This window comes from Phoca vitulina, unplaced genomic scaffold (assembly GCF_004348235.1).
Source record: "Phoca vitulina isolate PV1807 unplaced genomic scaffold, GSC_HSeal_1.0 scaffold82, whole genome shotgun sequence".
NCBI classification, from domain to species: domain Eukaryota; kingdom Metazoa; phylum Chordata; class Mammalia; order Carnivora; family Phocidae; genus Phoca; species Phoca vitulina.
The window spans coordinates 4,760,986-4,782,975 of record NW_022589785.1 but is presented as its reverse complement, the minus strand read 5'-3'; the positions used below and the strand labels follow the sequence as shown (position 1 = coordinate 4,782,975).

The 21,990-nt window shown below is 45.6% G+C and overlaps 1 protein-coding gene across 5 annotated transcripts in view; it reads right to left on the bottom strand.

Annotated features, from left to right (window-relative positions):
- The window catches only part of OSBP2 (oxysterol binding protein 2), a 165,066-nt gene extending 145,861 nt beyond the window's left edge, over nt 1–19,205 (bottom strand). For 3 of the 5 annotated variants that reach the window (XM_032395131.1, XM_032395132.1, XM_032395133.1), the window contains exon 1: nt 17,910–18,608. In XM_032395131.1, coding sequence (XP_032251022.1) covers nt 17,910–18,586 — 677 coding nt within the window. In that variant the 5' untranslated portion in view covers nt 18,587–18,608. Of the gene's footprint in view, nt 1–17,909; nt 18,609–19,185 lie in introns of those variants that run through there. The other 2 variants (XM_032395134.1, XM_032395139.1) reach the window with 2 other exon arrangements.
- Between the last annotated feature and the right edge of the window lie 2,785 nt (nt 19,206–21,990).

Sequence of the window (21,990 nt, the reverse complement as noted above, 5' to 3'; positions counted from 1 at the left end):
CTGGTTAAATGACACCAGCAGATGCGATAAACATGTATATATAATGTAATATATGGAGAAACCACTAGAAAAGTTATCCAAAGAGATACACTCAAAAACACTATAAATACAGTTATCATATAACCCAGCAATTCCACTCCCAGATATATAACCAAGAGAAATGAAAACACATGTCCACACAAAAAGTTGTACACAAACTTTTACAACAGCATTACACCTAAAAGGTGGAAGTAACCCAGATATCCATCAGTAGATGAATGAACACCAAAAAATTTGGTATATTATACAATGGAATCACATTCATACAATGGAATAATTAGCCATAAAAAGGAATGAAGTCCTGGTCTATGCTACAACTTGGATGAATCTTGAATGCTACGCTAAGTGAAAGAAGCCAGTCACAAAAGTCCACACATTGTATTATTCCATCCATATGAAAGTCCATGGTAGGGAACTATATAGAGGCAGGAAGTATATGAGTGGTCACTTAGGGCTGGGGGAAGATTCGGGGGCAGAGGGATGGGCAGAGTAGTATAGCTAAAGGGTATGGGGTTTCTTTTGGAGATAATAAAAATGTTCTAAAATTGACTGTGATGGTTGCACATATCTGTGAATACATTAAAAATCATTAAGTTGTATACTTTAAATGGATGATATGCACAGTATGTGAATCATATCTCAAAGATTAGAATAACAACTGTAATATATTGAAAGGCATCAAGTCAAGAATGATACTAAAAATAAGAATGATACTAAAAAAATAAGTCATTAGTAACCCTGGAGAGATGCTAGAAGTCCAACTCATTTGTCTGATAAGTGGTGAATAAAGGAAAGCATGGAACATTTTTCCTGCCATTTCCATATTAGCAAAACTACTGGGTAACCAAATGGTTAGATGAGGGGAAGTTTCTCTTTATAGAATTATTTCTACTAATAACTACAAAAGGAATGATAGAATATCATCATTTTGCAACTTGTACTGAACTAATGGGTCTAGGAAATTGTCCACAATGGCTGCTGGTGTGTGTGTGTGTGTGTGTGTGTGTGTGTGTGTGTGAGAGAGACAGAGAGAGACAGAGACAGAGAGACAGAGAGACAGACTGTTGGCGCCCCGACCTAGTTTCTTCAGCCAATAAATTGTAAAGGGAAAAAAAGAGAGAATAAGAACCTATAAATCAAAAGAGACTGGGGAGCTCCTTCCCCTTTCCCTGTGCTCAGCCATGGCCTGAGGCAGAGAGGTTTGACTGGCATCACCGGCAAGATCAGCAACACTAAAGTCAAGAAAATTCAGCGAGTTGGGATGCTTGGGTGGCTCAGTTGGTTAAGCGTCTAACTTCGGCTCAGGTCATGATCCCAGGGCCCTGGGATTGGGTCCCTCATTGGGCTCCTTGCTCAGCAGGTAGCCTGCTTCTCCTTCTGCCTGCCACTCCCCCAGCTTGTGCACTCTCTCTCTCTCTCTCTCTGACAAATAAATAAATAAAAACTTTAAAGAAAATTCAGCAAGTATGACTGGGTGTGGAGGGACAGACAGGATTTGGTCAGCATGGCTGAGAGAGTAGTTTCATACAGGAAACTGAGCAAATATGTAAATATATTGAGGATAGTGGGAGCCAGAGCTCTTATTGTCAGAGTCTGAAGTTGGAAATATGGAAGGGGAAGGTGAGAAAAAAAAACTCTCTCTATCCACAGAGAAAGCCTAGAAGCAATGATGTCCCAATGACAATGAGCACACCCAGCATCCAGATTTTGGCTTCTAAATTTTCCAACAAAAGCAATTTCATCAGAGAAATGCACATTCCAGTACAAGATAAACCAGGAACATTTTGTTGTGCCACAAGTAAAGAAATGTTCAGAGTGATGGGTAATGTCAAAAAGACACAGGAGCCAGTTTAAAAAGACTCCTCCTTCCCAAAGCTGGGAAAATTTGAGTATCAATATAAATGAGAGTTACTGATAATAACCCACTGGATGAGACCAAAATCCATGAGGTTATATTGATATGAATAGATGAGCAGATAAGTAAATAAAAAGCTCCTCCTTATAGTACAATGCATTCTAATAAATGTGCAAAGAATGGTGTTATAAGAAAAACCGCCAACTGGCAGCCATCAAAATAATAACATATCTGATTCAGCCAAGAATAACCAAAGGGTACTAAAAACCAGTGCGATTTGTTAAACAGTGTTTTGCCTAGCTTCAAAGTGTCTCCGCATAAAAATACATTCTAATTTAATTCTAATTAATTACACATTAATGATTATGTTAATTATATTCTAGCTCTATTCTAATTAATTATTCCAAGTAACTAAATTATGACTTAATTCTAATCAATTGCTTATTGATTATAATCAATTGCTTCCATTTCCAATTGTTTATTAATTCTGATTAATTGCTTATTAATTAGTTGGTTCTGATCAATTACTTATTAATTAATAATTATAAGTTAACTTTACAGTGGAGAAATCTGGCAAACACCATCTTAACCAAATGATAAAAGTTACATCACTAGTAGCAGGACAAAACATCATGTGCCTCCTGATATGATGCACTGTGAAGGACACAGTAGTGCATCCCGTGGTATTCCTGCCACAAATGCCAGAACTGAATCTAAACATAAGGGAACACTAGGCAATCCCAAATTGAGGCACATTCTACAAAGTAATCGGCATGTATTTATCAAAAATGTCCAGGGCCTGAAAGACAAGAAAAAATGGAAGAATTGTTCCAGACTGAAACTAAAGTGACAAGACAACCAAATGCAATCAACGATCCTGGATTGGCTCTTGTACCTCTAAAGGACATTACTGAGACAACTGGCAAAATCTGGATGGGATGCATAGATTGGATGATAGCATTATATCAATGTTCACAGTGCATACATAGGAGAATGCCCTTGTTTTAAGAAATACACACTGAAGTAGTAAGTGGTAATAGGCATCATGTCTGAAACTTACTCTTAAAATCTTAAGAAATATTATGTATAAATATAACATAGAGAAAGATAAGGTAAATGGAGATTAGTAACAATTGGGGGATCTGAGGGAGGAGTACATAGGAGCTATTTGTGCTATTCTTGAAATTTTCCTCTAAGTTGGAAATTATTTCAAAAGAAAAAGTTTATTTAAAAAATCTGGGGAGGGGACTCCTGGGTGGCTCAGTCAGTGAAGCGTCTGCCTTCAGCTCAGGTCATGATCCCAGGGTCCTGGGATCGAGTCCTGCATCGGGCTCTCTGCTCAGCGGGGAGTCTGCTTCTCCCTCTCCCTCTGCCTGCTGCTCTGCCTGCCACTCTCCCTGCTTGTGATCTCTCTCTCTCTTTCTCTCTCTGTGGCAAATAAATAAATAAAACCTTTAAAAAAAAATCTGGGGAGAAATATCAACAATTGCAATAAATGGACCTTATTTGGATCCTGATTTCTAGAAACTGTAAAAACGATTTTAAATCAATGGGGAAATTTTAATATTGACTGGATATTTAATAATATTAAAGAATCATTGTTAAACTTTTAGGCATGTTAATGCCATTTTGATTATGTTTTTTTAAAAACCTTCATCTCTACAGAGATACATACTGAAATATTTATAAATATTAGTTATTATTAAAATTATTTTTTAAACTTAATTATTAAAATTAAGGTAAAGATGTTTGGGACTTGCTTCAGGTTAAGTGAGGGTGGGGAGGCCATAGACTGACCCAAAGGTAAGACTTGCTCACACTGAGTGATGGGAACATAGGGTTCATTATACCAACATCTCTACTTTTTTTTTTTTTAAGATTTTATTTATTTACTTGACAGAGAGACAGTGAGAGAGGGAACACAAGCAGGGGGAGTGGGAGAGGGAGAAGCAGGCCTCTTGCTGAGCAGGGAGCCCGATGCAAGACTCAATCCCAGGACCCTGGGATCATGACCTGAGCCGAAGGCAGACGCTTAATGACTGAGCCACCCAGGCGCCCTCCAACATCTCTACTTTTATATGTTTGAAATTTCCCATAATAAAAAATAAAATCCATTTGAAATCCATTGCATTTTAAGTTCTTCCCTGTGTGTAGTGATGACCAACAGCAGTGCTAAACTACTTTTTTTTTTTTAAGATTTTATTTATTATCCATATGAGACAGAGAGACAGAGCACACAAGTCAGGGGGAGGGGCAGAGGGAGAGGGAGAAGCAGGCTCCCCGCTGAGCAGAGAGCCGACAGGGAGCTTGATCCCAGGACCCTGGGATCATGACCTGAGCTGAAGGCAGACGCTTAACCGACTGAGCCACCCAGGCACCCCATGAACTACTTTTTTTCCTAAAGATTTTATTTATTTATTTTAAAGTAAACGCTATAACCAACATGGAGCTTGACCTCATGACCCTGAGATCAGGAGTCGCATGCTCTAGCGACTGAGCCAGGCAGGCGCCCCTGTGCTGAACGACTTTGATGGTGAAGGGGATCTCTTGAGTCCCAGTGAGCCAGGCACAGGAATGAGGCTGTGCACGGAGCATCTCAGGAGGAGATAAAAGATGACAGGTCCTCAGGGCACAGGGCTGGATCTATTTCAAGACCTAGTCATGGGCACAGAACAATTCAGTATAGTTGAACAGATTTGTGATTTTTTTTTTTTTAATCATCACACAATCTCTGTAGCTGCAGCCACAATCTACAGAATGTTCCAACAACCTAGATTCTTCCTTTTACAAGTGATCCGTTAGCTTAAAATTTCAGCAGCACTAAAACATACCCCCCCAAAATACTTCACTAAGCAAAGGAGGTTCTAAAAAAGAAAACCAGTTAGCAAGCCAAGCAAAAGACTGAAACGCCACAAATTAGAAGTCAATTAAGGAAACACTTGGGATAGAATTTTAACACACCAAGGCCAATTACAAAATTAAATGCACAGATTACAATACAAGCTTACAGATCTGATGGAGAGACATGTAATTTATTCAGGAATTCTACTTCTTCCTTTCATGGCCTCCAGTCTTATGCACATTGATATTAATATTAGATGGAATGATCTTATGTAAAAGTGACTCCCACCAAGTTTCAAGTGAAGCAGAAATGGCAGCTGAACTCCTATCAAAACATGACAGCAGCCTGCAAAGCAGAAGGCCTCACACCACAGGCAGTCACAGACTTCCCCAGCAGAGACTGTGTTTAAAACAACTGTCGCCCCTGCTTGTCACGTTCACTGTTTTGTTCAGTCAACGTGACAGGCCAGGCACTAGGCTCAGACCAGTGAAGAAAACAGATGAGGTCCAGGCTTCTGCCATGGGGTGGTGGCTCTCCTGGGCCCCCAAAGAATCCAACAAGAGTGTAAGATCTTCTGTCTCTCCTCCATCATTTGATCTAACAAGGGAAGGGCCCTGTCAGCACAGAGGGGTCTCCTTATGAAAAGGTTCCTGAACTCCAGAAGGATAGACCACAGCCTGGCTATACCCAAAAGAGCCCTCAAATATGTCTTCCTCATCCTCTGGCAAATCCAGCCCTGCTTTCATTGACTGTACGTGTTACACAGGAGTGTGAGGTTAAACAGGAGGTTTTCACTAGTTAAGTTTTACTACTAGCAAAATCCTTACATTCAAAACATCCCTCTCAGTTATGGAAGGGTTTACCAAGTCCTTCCTCATGGGTTGTTTCAAACAGCCAGTTAGGGCTGTTTACAGATGATAAAAGTGTGGGCCACAGAGGTTTGGAGACTTTCTTCCACATTGTCAGGGCTGATTGTGTAACTAACAGGATACTGTGGAAATGACAGAGTCAAAAAAGTTGAAAAGGTAAAAAGAAAAAAAAAGAAGACAAAACAAACAAATAAAAAACAACCAAGTAACCACTGTGGTTTCTGCTTGCTCTCTCTTGGATCACCCTCTCTGGAAAAAGCCAGCTGCCATGTTGTGAGGACACCCAAGCAGCCCTTTGGAGAGGCCCATGGAGAGAGGCACTGAGGCCCCCTACCAACAGCCAGCACCACTTTGCCAGGCACATAAGTGAGTCACCTTCAAGGTGGAACCTCTAGCCCCAGTCCAGCCTTCAGGTAAGTGCAGCCCTCATGAGACATCCCAAGGCAAAATCACCTCCAACTAACCACCCACTCATGCATTCTGGCCCCACAGAAACCATGAGATAATGTTTATTATTGTTTTAAGCCACTAAATTTTAGGATGATTTGTTACGCAGGAAGAGAAAACACAAAGGGACACTGACCCAGCCTCTCTGAGGATGAAGAGTATGGCTGTGAGGAAGGGATAAGTCCAGGAGAGTGGGACAGAGAAACATCCCAATGAAGAGAGAGTTTGCCTGGAAACCCATCTCAGCTCAACAGAGGAAGAACTTTCTAACAGTCAGAGTTATCTAAGGAATACCAGCTTGTCTTGGGAGATAAAGGTCTGCTCTCTGTCACCGGAGAGGTCTGCTCAGAGGCTGATGCTAATGGGGCAAAGATGTCATAGGAAGAAATCAATGAACTTCAAGTCAATGGTTGGATCGAATGACCTGCAAGTTCCTTTCCTACCAGAGATTCTTCCACACCATGCAACTTACCCAGGGACCTGGAAAATCTTGCTCCCCAGCTTTCCAGGCTCCAATGACCTGCTTGAGCAGTGTGCATCTGGCTAATAGTTACTGAAAACTGATTTGTTCTAGGAGAAAATAGACAACACATGAGCTACTGGTCCTACCCTCAAAGAGCTGCACATGCACACGAAGCACATATTGTCACCAAGTGCAATCCAGGGCTGACAGCGGAAGGGAGGCAAGAGGCCTGCAGCCCGAAGCCATTACTATCTAGAAGGCTGCAAAGGGGAGCAAAGGGTGGCTCAGTTGGTTAAGCGTCTGCCTTCGGCTCAGGTCATGATCCTGGAGTCCCGGGATTGAGTTCCGTGTCAGGCTCCCTGCTCGGCGGGGAGTCTGCTTCTCCCTCTGACCCTGCCCTCCTCATGTGCTTTCTCATTCTCTCTCTTTCAAATAAATAAATAAATAAAATCTTTTTTAAAAAAATTTAGAATGCTGCACAGGCTGTGAGGTACTCAGGTAAATGCAAGTGAGAGAGAAAGCACTCTGGACATCTGCTCGGGGGTTAAGAATGCCCTAATCCCATCTCCAGAAGGAATGACTCAGTAAACTGGCAGGGAAAATAAATGCAAACTTAGGAGAACTGCAAGACTCAGAAGAAGAAAATCACTTCTGTGCCCACAACTGGCAAAATAATTTCGTTTTCTAAAAATGGAAAATTCAAGGAAGGTGTCTTTCTTGTCACAGCATGTGAACAACGCAGCAAAAGATGATGCCCCCCCAACTTAGTCGGCTTGTGCGTCTCCCCAAACTGGAAACAGGAACACACCACTCGCCCATCTGTGGCTCAGCAAGAGCATCACCCATTCTTTCTCTACCAGGTCAGCCACCAGCCTCCCTGCTGCCTGGACTCTGATCACCAAGCCGCCAAGTCAACAGACATTTCTGTGCCAAGCCCAGTGCCAGGCAGAGATCATCTTTGATAGCTCATCTCTCCCCCAACTTCTTCCAATTGCTTCCTCATCAAATTCTCAAGGAAGTTGGGGCTAAAAGGAACCCCACAGATCACCCAGTCCAGCCCCCTTATTTTACAGATGAAGAGTGTGATCATTGGAAGGAAGGGTAGAGGCTGGGATACACTGAAGTATTTTTCCCAATTCCTAATGTCCTCCCTGAATTACAATTCCATGTCCACACCCTTCGTCATGGGATTTTGGAGGATCACCCACTGAGTGGGGAGTGGGTACCCTCTCACCCCACTGATATCAGATGGGGCCATGTACCTTGATTCAGCCAATGGAATATGGACCAGAGTGAAGGTGTGCAGGCTCGAACCGGGGTGCTTCCTTTCCTGCTTGCCCTCCTATACCTCTACCACCACAGGGAGAAACTGCTAGCCTACTTGTTCAAGGCAGAGGAGTGTCCAGGTGCTGCTGCTGGAGGCAGAGGCGCTCCAGCCATCTGCAGACATGCAAGCAAGAATAAACCACCCTTGCTTTAAACCTCTGAGTTTTGGGGTGATTTATTTGGGGGCTGCCTGATCCAGGAGCACAAGTGAGCTGAGGACCCAGTTCTAACTCTCATCTACCCCCTCCCCTATTAGGATGTGCACAGAGCCCACTGTCACTGGGGTGTGACAGTAGAGGAAGAAACCAGAAGATGATCTTAGAAAGGCAGAGATGAGGCTGGTCCTGAAGATAAGCAGTGGTTGTATGTGTTTGGGATGAATGGAAGATGAAGAAGGAGTCTCTTGTGCTAAAATGCAAGGTACATGTCAGCAATCTTTGTCAGCAACCTAACTGTCTGCTTTTATTTCCACCCACCTTCTCTTAGGCTTTCACAATCATTCTTTTTGCAAGTGGAGGGCTTACTAGCCAGTTACAGAAGCCTGGAGATGTGGGAAGGGAATTTAGAGGTCTGTCCTCTTGGATTAACTTCCCACAGTCCCAGATGACAGAGTTGCAGGTGGACCCTGAAAGTGGCAGTGTCCTATCCAATCAGTATAGATGTTGTTCAAACGGGTTTGATTTTCATGCCTGCATATATCGTGCCAGGGTGCCAAGACCACCCAATGGGGAAAGGACAGTCTCTTCAACAAATGGTGCTGGGAAAATTGAATGTCTACAAGCAAAAGAATGAAATTGGAACCTTAACTGACTCCAGGGTTGGGTTAAGACAAGTATAAGAAGAGCCTGGAGCATGCTTTCAAGCTAGACACAGGAAACTATTAACACCATCAGGGTCCTATCCAAAAGACTCTAGAGCCAACTGAAGAGGCCCCTGTAAGGGCAAAGACAAGGCAGGACAATATGAGCACGATTAAGGGCAATACAACAGTGGGCTGAAACACAGCAAACATGTTTGTATCCATGAGATGATAGTGTTTTTGAGAAAACAAAAAGGATTGGTCACCATTGGAAGATAAGAACCAACTCATGATTTTGAGAGCTTGTGATTAAAAGGAAAGAATCAAGAATTTATTCTGCCTTTCCTGTGTGAACCATACCCCTGAGTAACCAGAGTAGTAGATAAGGGGAGGTTTCTCTTTCTGGAGGTATTCCTGCTAATAAATAAGGAAGAAGCGATAGAATTACACTAATCGAAGACTGATTATCACCAGCAGCTAACATCACAAACCAAGAAGCCACCAGACATTATGAGCTCCTGATGGAAGAACACATCATCACTTGATCAAGTTTCTAGATCCATCTGTCAAATTAAAGAACTGGCAGGACATGTTAACCTACACGAAGAGAATGCAATCAGCTAAACCCAGACTGTGTGAAATTCTGTGGGTAGACCTTACTTGGGTCCCGATACAAACACATGAATCAAAAAAACATTTTGTGACAGTTGAGACAATCGAAACTGTGAACACCAGATATTTGATGATAATAAGGAATTATTCATTTGTTTTAGTGTCACGATGGTATTGTGGATATGTCCTTAAAAATCCTTATCCTCTAGAGATACATACTGAAGCATTTACAGGTGAAATGTGATATTTGGGATTCACTTTGAAATGGTTTTGGCAGGTGGGGGACTGAGACGAAATAAGATTGGCCAGAAAGTTAGTAATTGTTGAAACTGGGTAATGGGTGCACGGGGGTTTGTTATACTATTGTCTACTCTTATATATGTTTAAAATTCTTCATACTGAAGAGTTTTAAATACAAATGAGTACAATGAGTTGTCGATACTGTCACATGTCCTTGGCTCATGCTAAGCCACAGAAAAGGAGCTAAAAATCTGAGCAATGTGTAGCTTCTGTGGTCACTTGATTCTCCTGGCAATTCAGTGACTCCCCATGGGCTACTGCAATAGTTCAGGCTGTATGTTGGGTCTTTATAACATGTAAAAAGATTAAAATGACAGAGTGTCTTCTATTTTAAAAAAGGACTTCACTGAAATTTGAGAATCTACTAAGTAGAAGGCACTATGCCCAGCACCCCAGGGGACACCTCAGTGGGAAGACACAGCCCCAGGCTCTGGCGGGGAGGAGCCGGATGTTAACCTAAAGGAGGGAGACAAACCAACATCCTGCTAATAGGGGTGCACGGCCAAATACATAATACTCAAAAGGGCATCAGAGGAAGGACAGCTCTGCCAGCTCAGCTCATTGCAGGGGAACGCAGGCAGGTTCTCCTGAGATGACTTGGAATTAAGACTGTCAGCTAGGATGTCGGTAGCAATGAAGAGGGGATCTCCTGGCTGAAAGGATGGCTGGTGCAGAGATCTGAAGGGGAGTCTGAAGGGCATGTGTGTGCAGAGGGGGAATAAGGCAAATTAGGCAGAAGATGGGTCAAGGCCCAGGTATCAAGAGAGAGGGAGAGAGGGACGGGGCACCCAGCTGGGCAGGGCAGTGAGGGGTGAGCCCAGGAAGGCCACACACTGTATTTCGGGAAGACAGTACCTACCATAGCTTCAAAGGACAACACAATCTGGCAGTGTCCTATGCAAGCTCAGCAATGCCAATAGCCCTCTTCTTGGTTTAGGCAATGGCCCAGCAATGCAGATCAAATGGTGTGAGTCAAGATTGTTAAATCGGCCTTCAGTGCGCGGAGGTGTGGTTGAGCATGTGATGAGGTGTCAAGACGAGTGGAGCCTAGTGATCAGGACTCTTAAAAATGGAAACAGACGTGGGAAAGAGTCCCATGTAAAAGAAAAAAACATAGAGTACCCAGCATGACCCTGAAACTCATCGACAGTTTGCTTCATGCCTCTGATTATGAAAGGAGCCTCTTAAAGCCACATCTTTGTGTGGTGACACCTGGTATGTGTGTGATTCACCACACATCAAAGCTGCCAATTTCAATTCTATTCAGGGTGTTTCTTACCATCTCCTACTCCCTGTATGTCAGTTTACAGTGGAATGTATTTCTCTCCTCCTAGGATAAGCAGACATTGATCTGGGTTAAGGAACCCCACACCCTTTTCACAGACCTGTCTTTCTTTCCTGACACAGTTTGCCAACTATACCCCAGAAGACTATAGGAGGCATGGGAGGGGCATGCTTGAATACCCAGCTCCCTGCGAGCTCCCCCATGGCACTGTGTCTGAACCTGCTGGCCTTTTACTGAATGGCCAGGATGGGTATGGATATCCCTCTTCCCCTTCCTCCTCCACGCAGTGGTTTTATGATGGATGGTATGCATGTCCATCTCCCACACTGCGTTATAGATTGTTGGCCCTCGATAAATGATACAACCAAAGCTGGTATAATGCTTACTGTCACAAATGTTCCGGACTGTTCATCAGGCCCCAATCTTGGATTAATAGACCCTCCCCAAAGAAGGCACAAGCTGAAGAACTCATATCAGACATTCCATCAAAGGCAGAAAAGTACTTGCAGAGGAAGGAAGAACATGTGGCAAGTGCACTCCAGTCATGTGCGAAATCAAGTCACCAAAGGGTCTCAGGGAAGGTCTAGATGACAAAAGTGTCTATGAAACAATAAAGGGACAACACTGTGGCCGGAGGCTCCAAAGAGAAGGCCCTCAAGCACACAGAGCAGCAGGCCATGCCCATACCCTGCAAGACTGGCATGTGTTTTCTCTGATAGGCAGTAAGAAGCGACTCTGGCACTCAAAGCCAAATGTAAGCGCTCACTCTCCCTGAACCGGAGTGAGTGTTGGCCCTTCCCTGTGCCTGACATCACTGAAGTCTGCAAGGAGGAAGGAGGTCAGAGCTATGCAGAAAAGAATTAACACAGCTGGGCTGAGGCCATTTATCCTTTGAAAGATTTGCCCTGGGCTGGCATCTGGGAGTCTGGGTTTGGAGAGGGCTCCCCCCACTCGCTAACTGCTAAAGGTGGCTCACTGTGCCTAAACTACTCACACAAAATCTCGGTCTACGCTGAATACCTGCTTTCATTCTGGCAGTCTGGATGGTGGGTATATGCCAGGCAGACGGTGCCCACACGGTCAGCCCCCCAGTAAAAACCATGGCCACCGAGTCTCTGATGAGCTTCCCTGGCTGGTAACATTTCACACGTGTTGTCACAACTCATTGAGGAGGAACTGAGCATGTCCTGTGTGACTCCACTGGGAAAGGACCCTCAGAAGCTCGCGCATGGTTTCCCCAGACTTCACCCCATGCCCTTCTTCCTTTTGCTGATGGTGATTTGCCCCCTTTCACTGTAATAAAGCACAGCTGTGAACACAGATAGATGCTGGGTCCTAGGTGTCCTCCTGGTTCCTTATGGAACCTAGAGGGTTAGTCTTAGAGATCCCAACACAGGGCCCCAGCAAGAGGTCTCCCCCACAAAGAGGTGCGTGGAGTCCATGAGCTGCCCCCTGGTGCCATCCGTGAACTCCCACTTCTTCCTCCATATATCAGAACAATGCTCCTGGCCTGCACTCCTCACTGAAACTGTGAACTGGAAATCACTCTGACATCTGCAGAGAACCCCACAGATGTGAGGGCCTGTTATTTGATTGGATCTAATGTTTTAGGGTGGAGGCATCACCTCTGATCCATGGCCTGCTTCCCACAGGGTCTTGCACGTGGAGGGCCTGCAAAAGCAAACCTTCCGGTGCACAGGAAACTAGTTGAATGAGCTATAAGATTGAGAAAAGCCCTTTTAAAGCTTTACCTTCGCTCCCCATTCCTGCAATGACCACCACACTTTACAAAGTGACAAGTCATCCTAGGTATATATAGACCATATGCACAAACACTTGCAACCCTATGGAAATATGAAAGTAGGACCACAGAAAGAGGCTACTGTTTCACTGAAGAGCCTATTTCAACACAGTCAAATCTGTCAACATAATATATCCAGATAATCTGCATTTCATAACTATAGCTTTTCTGGCACTAAAGGCTTCAGCCGGCAATCTCCCACTTATCATCCCAATCTCATTCGAGCAAACAAGTTTTTAAAACTGAAAACAAATTAAGAAAAACCCAAGTTTGGCATTAACCTACTTGGCTCCCTGAAATCTCATAAAATTGCAGGCAATTCTCATTCATTCACTCACTCTTCCATTCAGATTAACCAAGCTACTGAGAACATATCAACAGCAAAGCACCTGCCAGGCTCCATGAGGAATGCAAAGAAGATGCTGAACTTGGCCATGGTGTTCCTTTTGTACAAAAGCTGTCTGCAGAGATGCCCACACGGGCACCCTGTGTGTGTGTGGCTCGCAGAGAAGGAAGACAATGGCCCTTGGATCAGTCAGGGGCCACTGTGGGTATTTCAAACAGGAGAAAACCAATGCAGGGAGGGATGTATGAACAACATAAGGGAAGCAACTATTGAAAAAGAAGCCTGGAGAAGACAAGGCAAGTCCGGGGCCATTGGGTGGGGAGCTAGCACCACAGTGGGGACACGCTGTCCAGCACAGGGGCTGGAAGCTGGGACGCCAGCGAAGTGGAAGGCAGACCTGAACCACAATGTGGCCCTAGGAACGGAGAGGAGGGACTAGAGGAGAAAGACAGGCAGGGCTCGCAATTCCATCTGATGTCAGAATAGAGAAGGAGGAGGCAGCAAGCATGACTCAGAGGTTTTCAGCTATTCATAGAAAGAGAAAAGTTAGCAGAAGGAACAGGATTGGTGGGGAAAATTACAATCTGTGTCACTAGACCTTGCTAAGAACATTGGTGTGTACTGGGTTCCTCCAAAATATGCTGCCAATCCACTCACAACCTCTTTGCCACACCCTTCTGCTAAATGTTAAGAAAATACACTTCAAGCAACTGTGGACACGTTATCAGCCTGTGCATTCCTTTTCAGCCTCCTAATAATCTTATAGTATGAAACACTGGATGATATTTTAAAGTAAAGCTGAATCCAATATGATAAGGCCACCATCTTCTAGGGTGGAGACCCCAGTGGCTTAACCTGCAGACTTGCATCGTCAGGGACACTTTGCAACTGGAGAGTCTTTCCCATCCCCGTCCTTCGAGTATTACCTAAAGTGATGTTGAGAACACTACTATTTCCTGGCAGCCCGTCTCCATGAGAATTTGCCTTTGAGAGCTGGTCTCACCAGAAGAATGAGTACATGATCCATCCTAGAGTCAAAGATGTCTTGGTGTGCCAACTTCTCTTACCTGACTTGGTACCACCCCACAATGGGCCCAGCTCACCACATGTTCAGTGGTCTTCCTCAGCCAGAAGACTTTCAAAATTTACTCTTACTTGACCGAAGTCTTCTTTCTTACAGACCCAGGCTAATTTCTTTGAAGACTTCCTTACTAACTGGCCTAGCTATGCCTACCCGCGTAGATCAGCCTGAACAACAAATAAATTAAAACAAATGCTTCTGTTTGAAATCATTTCCTGGGAAACAAACATCATTTATAGTGTCACCAAATAGGCAACTGGTATAAACAAAACAGAATTTTGCTTAACCAAATCAATGTTGTCATTAATGTGGAGAAAGCTCATGCGTGGAAAACTCTAGCCCTAAGAACTTGCTGAAGCGATACCTTTGAAAATTCCCCATCACTTATGAATTTTTCCTTAATGTAACATGTAATCACATGTTCTCTATGAGATAAGAACTGGGGATAAATTTTTTTAAATGGGAACTAATAACCAAAAGACCACATTTTCTTTGTTTGTGTCCAAAGAGACATGTGACTAAGCACATCAGCAATAGAATAAGAATCTCATCTCCTGTATTTATTTAGATTCCTAGCACATTGTTGGAAAGAAGTAAAAACCTGCCAACAGTTACCAATACTTCCCCGAAATAGTTTCTATATGTGACAATATTTACAAAGAGCATTTTTTTAATCCTGATTATAGGACTGTTACCAAGCCCAGCTGTTGGCACTAGGTACCTTCTCCTTTAGAATAAACTTAAGTGATCAAATGAGTTTCTCAAGCAAAATCCAGGGCGGAAGTACCTGAGAAAGCCACACATAACAGAGAAATTCTAATCTAAACCTCCACTGATTTTCCATTAAGGTACAAATAATGGGGATAGAAATTCAGGTCAAGACTACGAGACACCACAGTATACCCATCAATGCAGACAATAGCAAGTGTTGCAAAGGATATAGATCCATAAAATCTATTAACTGCCGGTGGGAGTATACATTGGTACAACTGCTTTGGAAAACAGTTTGGCATTATGTAAGGTGAACCTTCACATGCCTACAACCCAGCAATTTCACCCAAGAGAATCTCCTGCATGTGTACAAGAACTGTCATGGTCAGCCATTGAGAGGAGAATGCATAAATAAAAAGTGACACACTCACGTCCTGGACTGTTATAAAGCCATCAGAATAAGTCCCCCCAAATCATATATTGTACAATACCCTTTTTTATAAAGTTAAAAATGGTCGAAATGAAAACTATGGGGCTTTTAAAATTGCATATAGATGCGATAAAACTGAATAAAAAGGAAAGAAAGAGGACACTGACATAAATTTGGGATGGTGGTTACCCCAGAGTGGGGCAGGCTGGAGGATGGGAGAGGGGAGAGAGCACAAGAAATATGTGCCCACATTTTCTCTGAAGATATTTCTCTGAACACCAGGCTTCACTTAGTTAAAAAAAAGAATAATAAAATTAGAGTGGTCTTTCCAAAAGGCACAACAGGGGTACAAGGAAGAAGTGGCAGTTTGGGCTCCACCTCAGAGGGGCCTTTTCTGCACTTGGAGACTCACCCATCTCCCCTGGCATCTGGGAGCCACCCACAAGTGAGGTGCCTCTGGGCGAGCCACGGAAGGTTTGTTCGTTTGGCCTCGGTTTCCTTTCCTCTAAAATGGGAATGAGGACATATTCATGGAAAGACTCACATAGGACTAAATGATGGCACAGGGTGTCCTAATGTTGGGAATCATTCATTCCACCCAGACAAGTCAAGCAACAGTTCTGCCCACCTTGGAGTCTAGAAATGTCCAAAAACAAAGCAACCGAGCTGGATTGTGCAAGCACACACACAAGAAACTTGCTCCCAACCCCTTCATCCCCCCAAACCAGTATCTGTGCCCACAACCTTATCAGCAAGCAATAAGAATTTTTCTTGCTGCCCAGAGAATCTGCACATTTGAGATAACCTTGAAATGCCAACTGTCTACACACAGTTATTTTAGAGAAAAGAAATTGGTAAACCTTTGCTCTTTCGATTAGAATAAAACAAAAGAAAAGTGCATGAGATCAGGTTTTACTTCCGCTAGAACTGTGGGACCCTATACTCATAAACATTACCTTGACCCCTCTAGGTTAGTCGTACCTGGTAAATACAGATAACAATGTGAACTCGAGAAAGTGGGCATTAGGACACAGATCTGGGACAGGCACAGACTGTGGATACAACAGGCCCAGGTCAGAATCTCTCCCCATTGCCGATGGGGCCAGTGACTTCCGACAAGCTACATCCTCCTGTCAAACCTCAGAACCCCTCGACAATCCTGGAGCCCACCTCACAGTGTGGTTGTGAGGATGAAGTGAATGTAACATAAAAAAGAGTGTGTGGTCCACAGCCGACAGTGATACATTTATAGCAAATCACAGATGATCCCTACGCTGCATGTCTTGGTGAAATGTTTACACACCTGACAGAATGGTAAGTGGGATAAAAACACCCTTTGGAAAAGAATCATTTCTTGTTTGGTTGCCTAACTATAAGAACGCTATGTTCTGTGTGATCTAGAGGGTGCGGCTGAGTGCGCTGAAGGGCACCAAGATACCACATGAGAAAGGCACATGAGAAATACTTGTCAGTTTTCTCCCCTGCCAGGAATTAATGACAGTGGTCCCCATTTTGGAGTGGGAACCATCATTTAAGTTCAGTGGAGCTCCCCAGTTGTCAGGGGCATCATAGACTCAACCATCCTCCAGAAGCTGTGTTCCAAAAAGGCGAGGAAGGATCCTACAAACCCTATAGTGAGCGACCTGAAGGGATACTGCCTGGCCAAGTGAAGTGACCGAGGTGACCTGAGTTTCACCAAACAGCAAGGCAGGGCCCTCCTGTCTGCAAAGATAATGGAGCAGTGCTTCTCAGACTGTGGTCCGGAGCAGCAGCATCCGGGAACTTGTGAGAAATGTCAAAGCTCAGGTCCTGCTAGACCCACCACATCAGAAACTCGGCAGAGAGGCAAGTACTTTATGTTTCAACAAGTCCTTCAGGGAATTCTGATACCGGCTCATGTTTGAGAACAAATGGCATAGGGTGACCTGAGATCTCAAAGTTGAAACCAACCATCCCCAGGAAACATACTAAGGCACTAGCCAGTTAGAAAAGAGAGAAGCCTCTGGTATCTTTCTCCCTTTCATCGGGCAGACAGTACTAGCTATCTCACCACTGGACTTCAATTTTGAATCCCATGCTGCTTCTGCAATAAGGAAGGTGACAGTGGGATGCTTCTGGTTCTCCACAGAATGCTAAGATGGGCCCCTAAAACGCAGATGCTGTATCTGATACATCTGGACTACTGTGCCCATCCCAAGGCCTGGCCACCAGGGGTGTCAGGAAGAGTGGGAAATAAACTAAGTGACCAGCTTGGGCGAGGGGGAGGAGCAAGCAGTCCTTCCCACAGTGGGTTCCAAGGACTGAACAAGGTGATTGTTCCCCTCAATCCCTAACACAATGATCTTAGCTCCTGAACCAGAATCAAAGACTGGGGAACTGACACTGGTTGGCTGCCCCAAGGCTCCACTACCCCCAAGACCAGAGGGGCCCTGAGGCCCCAGATCACTCTCTCACTCCACCTCCCCACTCACTCCTGAAACCCAAGCTGGTCAGAGGTCTTGTCCACTGGGGGCTCCCCTGTCAGAGGTCAGGGCCCCCAGCCCTTGGAGGTTAGTCAGAGATATTATTTCTCCTGCTAGAGTCCATGTTCCCAAACATTCCTAAGCTAGTGGCAGTGTCCTCCAACCCCACACACCCTCTGTCACCATCACTGCAACATCACCACCCTCCAACCTCAGATGCCCCAATGTGGCACGTCCATACCTGTAGTAAGACAGCAGACCATTGCTGAGCACGAACCAACGGCGCTGGTAGCCTTTCAGGTAGTTGGTCCATTTGAGCAGCCAGCCCTTGAAGCTGTCCAGAGGCAGTAAGACCTTGGGCGCAGCGGAGGTCGCGCCAGTCCCTGACATTGGAACCCCAAGAGACGCCCTCACCTGTCCGGGTCGCAGCAGGGGCGGGGGCTTTGACGCCGGCAGCGACCCCGGCTCGGGTTTGGTCCAGGGCGCGCTCCCCACGACCGGCCCCAGGGCCGGCAGCTGCTCTGATGAGGCCTTGGGGCAGGGCCCAGCCCCTACACTGGAGCCCAACTCTGGCCGGGGCCCTGACCCCCGCCCCAAACCCAGCAGCAGTTCCGTTCCCTGTTTGGACTCTGGCCTTGGCTCGGACGTCTTCTCAGGCTCCAGTCTTGGCACCGGCTCAGAAACTGGCTCCGACACCTGTTCCAACACCGGCTGCCGCTCGGGCTTCGGCACTTGCTGGGGCTGAGGCTGGGGCTTGGGCTGGGGCTTGGGCTCCGGCCCGGCGCCAGGCGTGGAAGCGCTCATGCTCGGCGCCGCCGTGTGGCAGGACAGGCAGGGGACAACCGTGAACAGCGACGAGAGTCCGCGGGTGCGGCCGCCACAGCCGCCGCCTCGGCACAGAGCGGCCGCTTTCCCCATAGAGCCCGCCGACCGGAGCGCGGCCGAGTCGCGGGGAGGGGGAAGCGGGAGGCGGAGGCCGGGGGCGGGGCCGGGGGCGCCGTCACGAGCGCGCGGCGCGGGGCGGGGGCGCGCGCAGGTCCCCTCGCGGCGTCGTGCGCCCCGAGCCGCCAGCGCCAGCCGACTGTTGTCCTTCCCGCGCGCAGCGGGCCGGAGCTGGACCTCTGTCCCTCCCGTGCGTTGCCAGCGCCCGGCTCAGGTCTGGCCCTTGGAAGGCGCCCTGGAAACACCTGTAGCGCTAGAGCTTCGTGGGCGGGCGACGCGGAAGGGACGGCGCGCTTTAGGCCACCCTCGCTGCCTGCCTCCCAGCCCGTGCCAGGCGCTGGGGGAACAATGATGAATGCGGAGCCCGCCGGCTCGCAGCGCAGCTCTGCGGGCCGAGCCCAGCGCCGGCGCTTCCCAGTCCGGGGTGGGTTCGCTCTCCGAAACCCAGGAGATCGCGGTGTGGGGGAGCAGGTGCCGCGCTCGGAAACCAGGAAATGCTCCCGAAGCACCGGGGCCTAGCCGGATGACGCTAAAAGCTGAGGAGGACGCCCACCGCCCCCCATGGGAGCCATTACCTGTCTATGGGTCCTTACTCGACGATCAAGCTCAGTGGCCGAAGTCACCAACGCCTCCACCTCCTGAGCAGGCTGGCCTCTAGTTCATGACCCGGCACTTCGCTGCCAAGTGGCGACATAGTTCAGGCTCTCTAAACGAATATAGAGTTTTTGTAAACCGGGCGTTTTAAGTATAACCAGGGACATCTGAAAGCGGAGTTCTTAACTTGGACCTCCTGGATATCCCTGGGTAATCCTGGCTGGCAGTCTATGAAGCTTCTGCAATCGTCTGCTGAGTTTTATGTGTCTGTGCAATTTTCTAGGGAGAAAGTCCACGGTTTTCATGAGATTCCAAAAGGAGTCTGTGATCCCAGAAAGGTTAAATATTTTAAAGACTATCCTAAAGGGAAAGGTCGATGGTTACCACAAATAATGGAAAATACAAGTGGAAATGTTGGCTTTGGGCCTCCCACCCAGACCCTTTCATCTCTAGACCTCTGTGCAGGCTCCCCTCTACTCAGCCTAACGAGTCTTACGCTCCCTTTGCCCACTGTTCTTTCCTGATCTTTGCTTGTGACAAGACTGCCTGTGCAGGGACCAGCCTCCTACACAAAGTGATAGCCTGAGCCCAGCACGCTGGAATGTCCTAGAAACAGGTGGTGCAGGCACTCCCCAAACAGAACTCCTTGCCATCTTTGCTGGTGACTGAGACCCTTTCCTGGGGCACTTGCCCCTGAATGGTGGTCTTACCTGCAGATTTTTGTGAGCTCGGGAGTGCAGAGACCTGCCTATCTTGGTATATCACGTAAATACAAAAATGGTCTCAGTTTGAGTCAAGGAAAAGTGGTTGTCTCTGAGAACTGGGCAGCTGGGGGATGGAGTTGGGGTGCCTGCTCTTCACTTACACCCTTTGAACCTTTGGAATGTTTTAAGTGTGTGTGTTTCACCTATTCAAAAAGTAATAATAATTGTTTCAGTTCATCCCAAGGAAGCTTATTGGAAATTCAGTTTTCCATCTGCATCTTCCTAGGATTCTTAGTCAGTAGGTCTGGGGTGGAATCCAGGAGCATGCATTTTAATGAGCTCCCCCAGAAACCCTCCCCAGGGTTTCTGATGTGGGTGGATCATTGACCACACTTTGATGGACGATGATGTGAAGGGAAAATCTTGGGCTTTGGCGTCAGATCCACTACCGAAATCCCAGCCCAGCCACTCCCTAGCTATGGGACCTTCAGCCACCTCACTGAGCTTCCTCTTGCTCATCTGTAAAATGAGGATAATAATCCCTACCTCACCAGTTGAGAGTAATAAAATCATGTATGTAAAGCACATTTGGCATAGTAGATGCTCAGTACGTATTCTCTAGTTAAATAACTAGAGGTGTGCTCTGTGAAATGTTTCGTGAAATGAATTAAACAGAGGCCAGAGCAGAAAGAGATGAGACCAAGATTAATAGGCTTGGAAAACAGCCACAACAATGGGAAAAGCTCAGTGCTGGCTAGGTATGTGCCAGATGGGTTTGCAACCCAAGGAAGGAAGCCAACTATTAAAAGTTTAATGATATGTTTTGACTGCTGCAATAAATGGATAATAGGATCTAAGTCAGCTGCCAGAGTGAGTGAAGAAGGTATCACAGAAAGGACAAGGTTTGCACTGAGTCAGAGGGGCAGGGAGTGGAGGGGCATTCAAGGCAAAGGAATCAGCATGCACAAAGCCCCAAATCAGGAGAAAACACCTTGTCTGAGAAGTAACAAAGAGCTCAACATATTTGAAAGAGCAGGGCAGGAGATGAAACAGGAAGCTAGGTGGATACCACACAATCAGGAATACCCTATATCCTACAGAAAGTGAGCCTCTTGGGCACTGGGATCTCCTGGGAGATTTTTTAAATTTAAAATGCCAGATTCCACCTGCTGGAGAAATGGATGTCTCCAAGTCTGGGGCAAAAAATATGCAAGATGAGCCTGCCTGAGACATTATGTCACCTCCAGAAAGTAAAGAGGCCATTAAGGACTTAGAAGCCAACTTCAAAGGGGCTTTCACAGGCCAAGGACGGGACAACTTGAACATCCACAAGAATAATGATTACAATGGGTCAAACATCAAATATATGAAGATCTATAAGTTTGATCCACAAATTCCTAAAGTTGCATAAATCAAAACAAAACAAAACAAAACTTCATTGGTTGCCTTTGATGACCAGGACCAATTCATTATTCTGAAAACTGATATTAAGTCTGTATCCTTCCTTTCTTATACAAATTCTATCTATAGTAACCAAAGAGTTTATGGGGGAAAAAATCTTTAGAAAAGAATTGACTAATGAATGCAGAAGGAATAATAAAATTAGAAGAAAATGTCATCTTTTGGCAACCCTAAATGAAATAATGGGTCCAGGCAACGATTATCAAAACTTCTAAGTGATGGGGTAAATGGGGAACTTCATAAAGAACTGATCAGACTGACGTCAGCTGAATCTACAGATTGATCTTCCATCACCAAAAATGCAATGACAGGACATTATGTGCCTCTGGATGTGACCCAGTAGGAAACAGATATGAAGTAATTTTACTTCTCCCCTCCTCTTATCTCCAAAAAAGCCCCTAAACCTGAATCTAATCCAGCTTGTAGCCTGATCGGTGTAAAAGAAATGCAGGGGACAGAGGAACATGCTGAGTGACCCAAGGAGTCAATCAGTCAAATTCACAAAATAGGAAAATCTATATTCAAATGACCTATTATATTCAATAAATACATGGCCTAGGAAAAAAAGATGGGAAAAGGAAAATGTTATCCATTTTAAAAAGACTTAAGAGAGGGCGCCTA